The sequence below is a fragment of the Manihot esculenta genome, chromosome 16 (genome assembly GCF_001659605.2).
Source record: "Manihot esculenta cultivar AM560-2 chromosome 16, M.esculenta_v8, whole genome shotgun sequence".
Taxonomy (NCBI): domain Eukaryota; kingdom Viridiplantae; phylum Streptophyta; class Magnoliopsida; order Malpighiales; family Euphorbiaceae; genus Manihot; species Manihot esculenta.
Window position 1 is genome coordinate 18,382,435 of NC_035176.2, and position 14,234 is coordinate 18,396,668.

General features: G+C 39.1%; 1 protein-coding gene and 1 pseudogene across 1 annotated transcript in view; both read right to left on the reverse strand.

The window, feature by feature from the left end:
• Positions 1-289: 289 nt before the first annotated feature.
• Positions 290-3,453, reverse strand: LOC122722083 (annotated as a pseudogene).
• Positions 3,454-10,166: 6,713 nt separating this feature from the next.
• LOC122722084 overlaps positions 10,167-14,234 on the reverse strand; it is an 85,082-nt gene continuing 81,014 nt past the window's right edge. The window contains exon 10 of the mRNA XM_043951737.1: positions 10,167-10,184. Within this exon, the coding sequence (XP_043807672.1) occupies positions 10,167-10,184 (18 nt within the window). The remainder of the gene's footprint in view (positions 10,185-14,234) is intronic.

Below are 14,234 nucleotides of genomic sequence, written 5' to 3' on the forward strand. Positions count from 1 at the left end.
CATGAAAGAAATTCTGAAAAGTTTGATTAAAAGCTGCCTCTTACAATTGTTTCTTATCCTTATATAGTAAGGAGAAAAACAAATAAAACCCTAAACACTCTTCTTGGGTCTAACTTAAACACCTAAGGCCCAAGCCCAATCACACACTAAAATAACGCTTCAAGCTTCTTAGCTTTGCTCCTTGTCACTGGTCCACTAGGGAGCACCAATGGATCCTTGCTTCCTTGATTCTCATGTGATTGGGTTTGCTGGTTCGTATCATTCCCTCCTTCCTCGAAAAGATTTGTCCTCAAATCTGGAACATAGTCAAAACGAGACAAGTCAGACACATTAAAGGTAGCACTAACCCCATACTCACCTGGCAAGTCTATTTTATAAGCATTGTCATTGATTCGCTCTAAGACTTAAAATGGACCATCACCACGAGCATCCAGCTTATTCTTCCTCTGATTTGGAAATCGTTCCTTTCGGAAGTGCACCCAAATCCAATCACCAGGAACAAACACCACTTTCTTCCGTCTCCTATTTGCCCTGTCAGCATACACCTTGTTCCTCTTTTCTATGTTAGACCTAGCCTTCTCATGTAAGGACTTCACCAATTCTGCCTTTTTAGCACCATCTAAACTAGCAAGCTCATGTAAAGGTAAAGGAACAAGATCAAGTACAGTTAGTGGGTTAAAACCATAAACAAGCTCAAATGGAGAAAACCCCGTAGAAGAATGTATGCTACTGTTATATGCAAACTCAATGAAAGGCAAGCAATATTCCCAAGTGTTCAAATTCTTACCCACTATAGCTCTGAGTAAGGTACCAAGAGTTCTATTCACCACCTCTGTTTGGCCATCTGTCTGTGGATGACAAGTAGTAGAATATAAGAGTTTAGTACCCAACTTACCCCACAATACTTTCCAAAAATGCGAAAGGTACTTTGTATCTCTATCTGACACAATTGTCCTTGGCACTCCATGAAGTTGAACCACTTCCCGGAAGAACAAGTCAGCGACATTGATGGCGTCATCAGTTTTATGGCAAGGAATGAAGTGAGCAATCTTGCTAAACCTGTCGACAACAACAAATATGCTATCTCTACCACGCCTAGTCCTAGGTAAGCCAAGCACAAAGTCCATAGAAATATCCATCCAAGGTGAACTAGGAATAGGTAAAGGCATATAAAGACCATGAGGCATAGACTTACACTTTGCCTGTCTACATGCAATACAAGAAGCACACACTTTCTCAACGTCTTTGCGTATTGAAGGCCAATAAAAATGCTCAAATAAGGTGTCATAAGTCTTATGTACTCCAAAATGCCCCATCAAACCACCGCAACAAGATTCAAGCACAAGCAAATCACGCATAGAGCATCTAGGTACACACAATTTCTTACCCTTAAACAAGTAACCATCATGCCTATAAAAAGAGTTAAAAGCTCCAATCTCACAAGCCACAAACACATTGTCGAAATCAACATCATTAATGTACAAGTCTTTAACATGCGCAAAACCAAGCAATTTAGAACTCACAGCATTAATTAAAGCATACCTCCTAGACAAAGCATCTGCAACCACATTGTCTTTCCCATGCTTATACTTAATCACATTTGGGAATTGTTCAATAAACTCAACCCACTTACCATGCCTCTTATTCAACTTGCCTTGTCCCTTCAAGTGTTTTAAGGACTCATGATCCGTATGTATCACGAACTCCTTGGGCAGGAGATAGTGTTGCCACACGTCCAGTGCTCTCACCAAGGCATACAACTCCTTTTCATAGGTTGAATAATTGAGATGTGCTCCGTTCAACTTCTCGCTGAAATAGGCTATTGGTTTCTTCTCTTGCATCAACACAGCCCCAATACCTACACCTGAAGCATGACACTCAATTTCAAAAGTTTTATCAAAGTTAGGTAAAGATAATATAGGAGCAGATATTAACTTCCCTTTTAAGCGGTCAAAAGCTTTCTATTGCTCCTCTCCCCATTTGAACCCAACTTCCTTCTTAATAATTCCTGTGAGTGGTGCTGCAATCGTAGAGAAATCGCGCACAAACCTCCTGTAAAAGCTTGCAAGGCCATGAAAGCTCCTCACATCTGAAATAGATTTAGGAATAGGCCACTCCTTTATAGCTTTCACCTTCTCTTCATCTACCTCAATGCCCTGTGCACTCACAACAAAACCAAGGAAAACAAGTCTATCTATACAAAATGTGCACTTCTTAAGTTTAGCATACAAGCTCTCTTGCCTCAAAACCTGCAGAACCAACCTAACATGCTCAATATGTTCGTCGAGAGACCTGCTATAGATCAAGATGTCATCAAAGTAAACAACTACAAATTTTCCTAAGTATGCACGCAACACATGATTCATTAGCCTCATAAACGTACTAGGTGCATTTGACTAACCAAAAGGCATAACTAACCATTCATACAAACCATACTTTGTCTTAAATTAAATGCAGTTTTCCATTCATCACCAGGTTTCATCCTAATCTGATGATATCCACTCATAAGATCAATTTTTGTAAAGTACCTGGCACCGTGAAGCTCATCCAACATGTCATCTAGCCGAGGTATAGGATGCCTATACTTCACTGTGATCTTGTTAACTGCTCTACAATCAACACACATTCGCCAAGTGCCATCCTTCTTTGGAACAAGCAGCACAGGAACAGCACATGGACTTAAACTTTCTCTCACCAATCCCTTCTCCATAAGCTCGTCAATTTGCCTTTGCATTTCCTTTGTTTCCATTGGATTGCTTCGGTAAGCTGGTCTATTTGGAATGCTAGAACCAGGTATGAAATCTATTTGATGCTCAATCCTCCTCAACGGTGGCAATCCACTAGGTAGCTCATCCGGAAAGACATCAGTGAACTCCTGCATCATAGACTTAAAACTAGAAGGCAAAGAAGAAAGGTTAATATCAGTGTCAGCAAATAAAATCTCCTTATATCTTATAAGCAACATGGGCTGCCATAAAGATATAGCATTCTTAGCCTCTCTCGCTCTCACATAAAATGTCTGTTTTGCCTTCCCCTCTTGCATCTTTTCTCTCACCAATGGGCCATTTATGGTCTTGATTCTTTTCCAGCCTCTTTACCCTCAGACTCACACTTTTCTCTCATTTTTACCGCAGAACACAAGCTCTCACTCCCCTTTGTAGCCAAGGCCGAAGCCTCCCTCTCCCTCTCTAGCATCTTTATTTGATCAGCATATACCTCTTGAGGTGATAAAGGAGCGAGTATAACCTTCTGTCCTTCATAAGTAAAGGAGTACTTGTTATTGAACCCATCATGTTGCACTTTTCTATCATATTGCCACGGCCTACCCAACAACATATGGCTTGCCTGCATAGGTACCACATCACACAAGATCTCATCCTTGTACCTACCAATAGAAAATGGTATAAGCACTTGGCGTGTAACCCTAACCTCACCACAGTCATTCAACCATTGCAATCTGTATGGCTTAGGGTGTTTAATAGAAGCCAAACCCAATTTCTCCACCATATACACACTAGCCACATTTGTGCAACTACCCCCATCAATAATGAGAGTACACACTTTTCCATTAAGCAAACACCTAGTGTGAAATATGTTTTCCCGTTGTTCTAGGCTTTCTTTCTTAACCTGGATATTCAAAGCACGCCTAGCAACAAGCATCTCACCACGTTCAGCAAGCAACACATTATCAACAAACACATCCGAATCATTTCAGTCATTATGAGCATCAATCAATTCAGTCATATTAGCATATATCTCATCATCACTATGGTCAGAATCAGACACTACACCCCCATTAGCAGTTGCTATCATAACTCTTTTATTAGGACATTGAGATGCAATATGTCCTTTTCCCAAACATTTAAAACATTTTATCTCTCTATTAGGGTTAGAAGAGTTAGAAGTACCTGACTGTTCCTTGTTATTCCCTTGAGAAGGTCCTTTGTTAGTGGGGACCGAATCTTTGCCCCCTTGGATTGGGCTTTTGTAATCTTTCTTTTCTCCACTTCTATAGCCTGGAAATCCACCACCACTATTTGAGGACTTGTATGTGAGTTTAAGATTATTTCTGCCCTTGTGTCGCCTTTCTATTTTCATTGCTTTATCTACCATATCCTCCATGGTATTGTATTGGTACATGTCAAGTTCTTCAGCAATGTAGTGGTTAAGACCACCTAGAAATCTGGACATCAACATTTGCTCATCCTCCTCAATATGAGCCCTAGCCATCATCATCTCCATCTCCTTGTGGTATTCTTCCACACTCTTTCCTCCTTGCACCAGTCTTGCCAACCTGGTGTACAAATCCCTATAATAGTGCGAAGGAATAAATCTTTGGCGCATCAACTCTTTCAAGTAGTCCCATGGTGGAACTGCCCTTAAGCCCTTATTCCTCCTAGTGGATTTCAATTGATCCCACCAGAAAGAGGCATAACCCGTGAACTCAACGGCGGCGATATGAGACTTCTTCTCCTCGGTATAGTTATGACACTCAAATATTTGCTCAGTTTTTCTCTCCCATTCAATGTATTCTTCAGCATTGTTATTCCCTTTAAATTCAGGAACTTTCATCTTTATGGAGCTCAAGTCACCATCAATTGTGTTGGTTTGGTATGTCTCGGTGTCATCATCATTTCTGCCAAGTCTAGCATCTCCACCTCTATTCCACCCTACGCTAGTTCTATTACCTCCATGAACTTCTCCTCTCCCCCTTCCTTGTCCGACAATATCTTCTGTATCATCAGCTTCACCTCGAACTTGAGGTTCTCGGACTTGTGGTCTATCGGGGTTAAGAATTCGATGGGCCATTCTTGTAGAAGTGGAAGCCTGTGAGACTTTCAAACTCTCCATACTTACGGTCATCCTCTCAAGAGCCCTACTGAGCCTTTGTAACTCACCACTGACTGATTTCTTAAAGATCTCAGAATCGTTACCCATGTCCGATTCACTTTCACCAGTACTATCCACCACATTCTTGTCTTTACTCATCCTACCTTAAATCAACAAAGAACAAAGAGAACTAGCAAATATTGTGTTAGAAAGGAAGGCACTCAAGTGTCTGCACACTTACCACTCTTTTGCTGATTCTTCAATTGCACTTCAGAAACTAAGGTCAACCAACCAACCACAATGTGCGTTTAATGAAACAAAGAAGAAAACCTAAAGAAAGAAGGAAGCGCACAAAAATTAGAAAGAAGACACTGACAATTTGGAAAGTAACACACAAACTAGATTTTGTGCTACTTGAAAAATATCTCCTAGAGTATAGACACAAGCAAAACAAACTCCAGCAATGTGAAGGAAATAAAGCAAGCTTAAACAAAAAACGAAACTTTGAATTCAAATAAAAACGAATCTGGACAAAAGTTTGAATTTAATTCGCTTCAACGCAAATTAAATACGGATCTATTTAAATTTACCCGAAAAGGCAAGTATCAAAACCCCACAAATAGACTAAAAAAATAAAAAAATCTCACTAAGTGCAGCATCATGGACGAAAATGGGCATTAAAAGATGGATTTGACACCAAATCGATTTAGATGCAGTTGCCTTAAATGTGCACCTTAAGAAATAGGCAGATTTCTTTTGTCTCCTAATCTGGATTCAACCCAATTCAAAATTCAAAATTGATTTCCATAAACTACATCAATCAATTGAGATAGGTAAGGAAATATGGATGAAAAGGAAGCATATCACAATTTCGGCCAGATCAAGGTAAATAAGGCAAAGGTGATTTTTTTTTTTTTGGATTTCGAATTTTCCTCCAAAAGAGATTATGTGACAATTTCTCAAGAAGGTGCAGCCATGAATACAAAAACTTTTACCGAAATCAATAGCGAAGAAAAGAAAACTCAAAAAAATAACTCTAGATCCTGAGATAAATAAGAATTTACCTCACTTTGGCTCTGATACCAACTGATGCGGAACCCTATGGCACAAGCCTCAAACTCACACGCACAAGTAGATACGGAATCCAAAGATCTGATCAACCCACCTCCTATGGCACCCCAAACTTAGAGAAGCTGAAACAACAATGATCGAAGGATTTAGATGAGAATCCGATAAACGCCACAACGAATAGTTGATAAGTTAGCCAAGATTCCTGGTGCAATTGATGAAAGCAAATCCTCACTCTCACTCAAAGCAATACACGCCAAAGGCATGAAAGAAATTCTGAAAAGTTTGATTAAAAGCTGCCTCTTACAATTGTTTCTTATCCTTATATAGTAAGGAGAAAAACAAATAAAACCCTAAACACTCTTCTTAGGTCTGACTTAAACACCTAAGGCCCAAGCCCAATCACACACTAAAATAACGCATAAGTATTAAAACATAAGCCCAAAACATGGCCCAACACTCTAAAACTTAAAAGATAAAATATGGCCAGAATACAAGCCCAAACAAAGCTAAAATAAAACAAGTGTTAAATCATAAAATATAGCAAGCCCATCATATCAATGCTGAATAAATTAGACAGCGCTATCTCCATTACACACCTTAAGCAAGGTGAGTAGCTTAGGTGTGTCTTCAAGCTTCACGAGACATTTGCCAAAGGCAAGCTCAGTCAATTCTTGTGTTACTTGTTCTTGAATGCGTAAGTTCATAGCTGCTTCAAGCTTCTTAGCTTTGCTCCTTGTCACTGGTCCACTAGGGAGCACCAATGGATCCTTGCTTCCTTGATTCTCATGTGATTGGGTTTGCTGGTTCGTATCATTCCCTCCTTCCTCGAAAAGATTTGTCCTCAAATCTGGAACATAGTCAAAACGAGACAAGTCAGACACATTAAAGGTAGCACTAACCCCATACTCACCTGGCAAGTCTATTTTATAAGCATTGTCATTGATTCGCTCTAAGACTTGAAATGGACCATCACCACGAGCATCTAGCTTATTCTTCCTCTGATTTGGAAATCGTTCCTTTCGGAAGTGCACCCAAACCCAATCACCAGGAACAAACACCACTTTCTTCCGTCTCCTATTTGCCCTGTCAGCATACACCTTGTTCCTCTTTCTGGTGGGATCAATTGAAATCCAATAGGAGGAATAAGGGCTTAAGGGCAGTTCCACCATGGGACTACTTGAAAGAGTTGATGCGCCAAAGATTTATTCCTTCGCACTATTATAGGGATTTGTACAACAGGTTGGCAAGACTGGTGCAACGAGGAAAGAGTGTGGAAGAATACCACAAGGAGATGGAGATGATGATGGCTAGGGCTTATATTGAGGAGGATGAGCAAATATTGATGTCCGGATTTCTAGGTGGTCTTAACCACTACATTGCTGAAGAACTTGACATGTACCAATACAATACCATGGAGGATATGGTAGATAAAGCAATGAAAATAGAAAGGCGACACAAGGGCAGAAATAATCTTAAACTCACATACAAGTCCTCAAATAGTGGTGGTGGATTTCCAGGCTATATAAGTGGAGAAAAGAAAGATTTCCAGTCCTCAAATAGTACTAGGTGCATTTGACAAACCAAAAGGCATAACTAACCATTCATACAAACCATACTTTGTCTTAAATGCAGTTTTCCATTCATCACCAGGTTTCATCCTAATCTGATGATATCCACTCATAAGATCAATTTTTGTAAAGTACCTGGCACCGTGAAGCTCATCCAACATGTCATGTAGTCGAGGTATAGGATGTCTATACTTCACTGTGATCTTGTTAACTGCTCTACAATCAACACACATTCGCCAAGTGCCATCCTTCTTTGGAACAAGCAGCACAGGAACGGCACATGGACTTAAACTTTCTCTCACCAATCCCTTCTCCTTATACTCGTCAATTTGCCTTTGCATTTCCTTTGTTTCCATTGGATTGCTTCGGTAAGCTGGTCTATTTGGAATGCTAGAACCAGGTGTGAAATCTATTTGATGCTCAATCCCCCTCAACGGTGGCAATCCACTAGGTAGCTCATCTGGAAAGACATCAGTGAATTCCTGCATCATAAACTTAAAACTAGAAGGCAAAGAAGAAAGGTTAATATCAGTGTCAGTAAATAAAATCTCCTTATATCTTATAAGCAACATGGGCTGCCCTAAAGATATAGCACTCTTAGCCTCTCTCGCTCTCACATAAAATGTCTGTTTTGCCTTCCCCTCTTGCATCTTTTCTCTCACCAATGGGCCATTTATTGGTCTTGATTCTTTTCCAGCCTCTTTACCCTCAGAGTCACACTTTTCTCTCATTTTTACCGTAGAACTCAAGCTCTCACTCCCCTTTGTAGCCAAGGCCGAAGCCTCCCTTTCCCTCTCCAGCATCTTTATTTGATCAGCATATACCTCTTGAGGTGATAAAGGAGCGAGTATAACCTTCTGTCCTTCATAAGTAAAGGAGTATTTGTTATTGAACCCATCATGTTGCACCTTTCTATCATATTGCCATGGCCTACCCAATAACATATGGCTTGCCTGCATAGGTACCACATCACACAAGATCTCATCCTTGTACCTACCAATAGAAAATGGTATAAGCACTTGGCGTGTAACCCTAACCTCTCCACAATCATTCAACCATTGCAATCTATATGGCTTAGGGTGTTTAATAGAGTACACACTTTTCCATTATCCAAACACCTAGTGTGAAATATGTTTTCCCGTTGTTCTAGGCTTTCTTCCTTAACCTGGATATTCAAAGCACGCCTAGCAACAAGCATCTCACCACGTTCAGCAAGCAACACATTATCAACAAACACATCCGAATCATCAGTCATTATGAGCATCAATCAATTCAGTCATATTAGCATATATCTCATCATCACTATGAATTGAATCAGACACTACACCCCCATCAGCAGTCGCTATCATAACTCTTTTATTAGGACATTGAGATGCAATATATCCTTTTCCCAAACATTTAAAACATTTTATCTCTCTATTGGGGTTAGAAGAGTTAGAAGTACCTGACTGTTCCTTGTTATTCCCTTGAGAAGGTCCTTTGTTAGTGGGGACCGAATCTTTGCCCCCTTGGATTGGGCTTTTGTAATCTTTCTTTTCTCCACTTCTATAGCCTGGAGATCCACCACCACTATTTGAGGACTTGTATGTGAGTTTAAGATTATTTCTGCCCTTGTGTCGCCTTTCTATTTTCATTGCTTTATCTACCATATCCTCCATGGTATTGTATTGGTACATGTCAAGTTCTTCAGCAATGTAGTGGTTAAGAACACCTAGAAATCTGGACATCAACATTTGCTCATCCTCCTCAATATGAGCCCTAGCCATCATCATCTCCATCTCCTTGTGGTATTCTTCCACACTCTTTCCTCCTTGCACCAGTCTTGCCAACCTGTTGTACAAATCCCTATAATAGTGCGAAGGAATAAATCTTTGGCGCATCAACTCTTTCAAGTAGTCCCATGGTGGAACTGCCCTTAAGCCCTTGTTCCTCCTAGTGGATTTCAATTGATCCCACCAGAAAGAGGCATAACCCGTGAACTCAACGGCGGCGATATGGGACTTCTTCTCCTCGGTATAGTTATGACACTCAAAGATTTGCTCAGTTTTCTCTCCCATTCAATGTATTCTTCAGCATTGTTATTCCCTTTAAATTCAGGAACTTTCATCTTTATGGAGCTCAAGTCACCATCAATTGTGTTGGTTTGGTATGTCTCGGTGTTTTGAGCTTCTTTCATGCCTTTGGCGTGTATTGCTTTGAGTGAGAGTGAGGATTTGCTTTCATCAATTGCACCAGGAATCTTGGCTAACTTATCAACTATTTGCTGTGGCGTTTGTCGGATTCTCATCTAAATCCTTCGATCATTGGTGTTTCAGCTTCTCTAAGTTTGGGGTGCCATAGGAGGTGCGTTTATCAAATCTTTGGATTCCGTATCTACTTGTGCGTGTGGGTTTGAGGCTTGTGCCATAGGGTTCTGACGCGGAACCCTATGGCACAAGCCTCAAACCCACACGCACAAGTAGATATGAAATCCAAAGATTTGATAAACCCACCTCCTATGGCACCCCAAACTTAGAGAAGCTGAAACACCAATGATCGAAGGATTTAGATGAGAATCCGACAAACGCCACAACGGATAGTTGATAAGTTAGCCAAGATTCTTGGTGCAATTGATGAAAGCAAATCCTCACTCTCACTCAAAGCAATACACGCCAAAGGCATGAAAAGAATTCTGAAACTTTGATTAAAAGCCGCCTCTTACAATTGTTTCTTATCCTTATATAGTAAGGAGAAAAACAAATAAAACCCTAAGACACTCTTCTTGGGCCTGACTTAAACACATAAGACCCAAGCCCAATCACACACTAAAATAACACATAAGTATTAAAATATAAGCCCACAACATGGCCCAACACTCTAAAACTTAAAAGATAAAATATGGCCAGAATACATGCCCAAACAAAACTAAAATAAAACAAGTGTTTAAATAATAAAACTAGCAAGTCCATCATAACAAAGTTGAATCTTCACAAAAGCCTTGCTTGATCTTCACTTTAGGCTCAATCAAACCTATGGGCTAAAACTACATAAAGGAAAGCCTAAAGTGAAGATCAAGCAAGACTTTTGTGAAGATTCAACTTTGTTATGATGGGCTTGCTAGTTTTATTATATAAACACTTGTTTTATTTTAGTTTTGTTTGGACTTGTATTCTGGCCATATTTTATCTTTTAAGTTTTAGAGTGTTGGGCCATGTTTTGGGCTTATGTTTTAATACTTATGCGTTATTTTAGTGTGTGATTGAGCTTGGGCCTTAGGTGTTTAAGTCAGACCCAAGAAGATTGTTTAGGGTTTTATTTGTTTTTCTCCTTACTATATAAGGATAAGAAACAATTGTAAGAGGCAGCTTCTAATCAAATTTTCAGAATTATTTTCATGCCTTTGGCGCGTATTGCTTTGAGTGAGAGTGAGGATTTGCTTTCATCAATTGCACCAGGAATCTTGGCTAACTTATCAACTATTCGTTGTGGCGTTTGTCGGATTCTCATCTAAATCCTTCAATCGTTGGTGTTTCAGCTTCTCTAAGTGTGGGGTGCCATAGGAGGTGGGTTTATCATATCTTTGGATTCCATATCTACTTGTGCGTGTGGGTTTGAGGCTTGTGCCATAGGGTTCCGCGTCAGTTGGTATCAGAGCCAAAGTGAGGTAAATTCTTATTTATCAGAGCCAATATGGAATCCAAAGATCTGATAAACCCACCTCCTATGGCACCCCAAACTTAGAGAAGCTGAAACACCAATGATCGAAGGATTTAGATGAGAATCCGACAAACGCCACAACGAATAGTTGATAAGTTAGCCAAGATTCCTGGTGCAATTGATGAAAGCAAATCCTCACTCTCACTCAAAGCAATACACGCCAAAGGCATGAAAGAAATTCTGAAAAGTTTGATTAAAAGCTCCCTCTTACAATTGTTTCTTATCCTTATATAGTAAGGAGAAAAACAAATAAAACCCTAAACACTCTTCTTGGGTCTGACTTAAACACCTAAGGCCCAAGCTCAATCACACACTAAAATAACGCATAAGTATTAAAACATAAGCCCAAAACATGGCCCAACACTCTAAAACTTAAAAGATAAAATATGGCCAGAATACAAGCCCAAACAAAACTAAAATAAAACAAGTGTTTAAATAATAAAACTAGCAAGCCCATCATAACAAAGTTGAATCTTCACAAAAGCCTTGCTTGATCTTCACTTTAGGCTTTCCTTTATGTAGTTTTAGCCCATAGGTTTGATTAGACTCCCTCAGCCTATGATTGCAAGTGTTGCACCAAATCTGTCTCATATGAGTTAAAGCATGCCCCAAATATATATGGATTATATGAATATGATTTTGAACTACTTCTGGATCCATTGGAATGATATAAGTTTGCTCCACACCATTGTTAGAAATTTGTCCTATTGGATCCGTAACAATAAGCTTCTGTCCTTCATGAGTGAAGGAGTACTTGTTATTGAGCCCATCATGTTGCACCTTTCTATCATTTTGCCACGGCCTACCCAACAATATATGGCTTGCCTGCATAGGTACCACATCGCACAAGATCTCATCCTTATACCTACCAATAGGAAATGGTATAACCACCTGGCGTGTAACTCTGACCTCACCACAATCGTTCAACCATTGCAATCTGTATGGCTTAGGGTGTTTAATCGAACCGAAGCCCAATTTCTCCACCATATACACACTAGCCACATTTGCACAACTACCTCCATCAATAATGACAGTACACACTTTTCCATTAACCAAACACCTAGTGTGAAATATGTTTTCCCGTTGTTCCAGGCTTTCTTCCTTAACCTGCATATTCAGAGCACGCCTAGCAACAAGCATCTCACAATGTGCAGTAAGCAACATATTATTAACAAACACATCCGAACCATCACAGTCATTATTGCAATTATGAGTTCTTTGATGTATTCTTGTAGAAGTGGACGCTGGTGAGACATTCTGATCTTTACTCATCCTACCTTAAATCAACAAAGAACAAAGAGAACTAGCAAATATTGTGTTAGAAAAGAAAGAACTCAAGTGTTTGCACACTTACCACTCTTTTGCTGATTCTTCAATTGCACTTCAGAAACTAAGGTCAACCAACTAACCACAAGGTGCGTTTAATGAAACAAAAAAAGAAAACCTAAAGAAAGAACGAAGCGCGCAAAAACTAGAAAGAAGACACTGACAATTTGGAAAGTAACACATGAACTAGGTTTTGTGCTACTTGAAAAATATTACCTAGAGTATAGACACAAGCAAACAATACTCCAGAAATGTCAAGGAAGTAAAAGCAAGCTTAAACCAAAAAGAAACTTTGAATTGAAATAAAGACGAATCTGGACAAAAGTTTGAATTTAATTCACTTCAATGCAAATTAAATATGGATCTACTTAAATCTACCCAAAAAGGCAAGTATCAAAACACCACAAATAGAATCAGAAAAAAAAAAATATATAAATTTCTCTCAGATCAGAAACATGGACGAAAATGGGCATTAAAAAAAAAGGATTTGACACCAAATCGATTTAGATCCAGTTGCCTTAAATGTGCACCTTAAGGAATTAGGCAGATTTCTTTTGTCTCCTAATTTGGGTTCAACCCAATTCAAAATTCAAAATTCAAAATTGATTCCCATAAAATACAGCAATCAATTGAGATAGGTAAGAAAATATAGATGAAAAAGGAAGGATATCACAATTTCGGCCAGATCAAGATAACTATAGCAAAGGCAATTCTTGTTCTTTTTGTTTTTGTTTTTGATTTTCGTTTTTTTTTATTTCAATTTTTTTTTATGACTAATAATCAAGATGGTGCAGCCATGGACACACAAGCTTTCACCGAAAATAACAAGAAAGACAAGAAAAACTCAAAAACCCCTAGATCCTAAGATAAATAAGAATTTACCTCACTTTGGCTCTGATACCAACTGAGGCGGAATCCTATGGCACAAGCCTCAAACCCACACGCACAAGTAGATATGGAATCCAAAGATCTGATAAACCCACCTCCTATGGCACCCCAAACTTAGAGAAGCTGAAACACCAATGATCGAAGGATTTAGATGAGAATCCGACAAACGCCACAACGGATAGTTGATAAGTTAGCCAAGATTCTTGGTGCAATTGATGAAAGCAAATCCTCACTCTCACTCAAAGCAATACACGCCAAAGGCATGAAAAGAATTCTGAAACTTTGATTAAAAGCCGCCTCTTACAATTGTTTCTTATCCTTATATAGTAAGGAGAAAAACAAATAAAACCCTAAGACACTCTTCTTGGGCCTGACTTAAACACATAAGACCCAAGCCCAATCACACACTAAAATAACACATAAGTATTAAAATATAAGCCCACAACATGGCCCAACACTCTAAAACTTAAAAGATAAAATATGGCCAGAATACAAGCCCAAACAAAACTAAAATAAAACAAGTGTTTAAATAATAAAACTAGCAAGTCCATCATAACAAAGTTGAATCTTCACAAAAGCCTTGCTTGATCTTCACTTTAGGCTTTCCTTTGTGTAGTTTTAGCCCATAGGTTTGATTAGACTCCCTCAGCCTATGATTGCAAGTGTTGCACCAAATCTGACCCATATGAGTTAAAGCTCGCCCCAAATATATATGGATTATATGAATATGATTTTGAACTACTCTTGGATCCATTGGAATGATATAAGTTTGCTCCACACCATTGTTAGAAATTTGTCCTATTGGATCCGTATCATTCCCTCTTTCTTTAGAAAAGATTCTTCCTCGAATCTTGT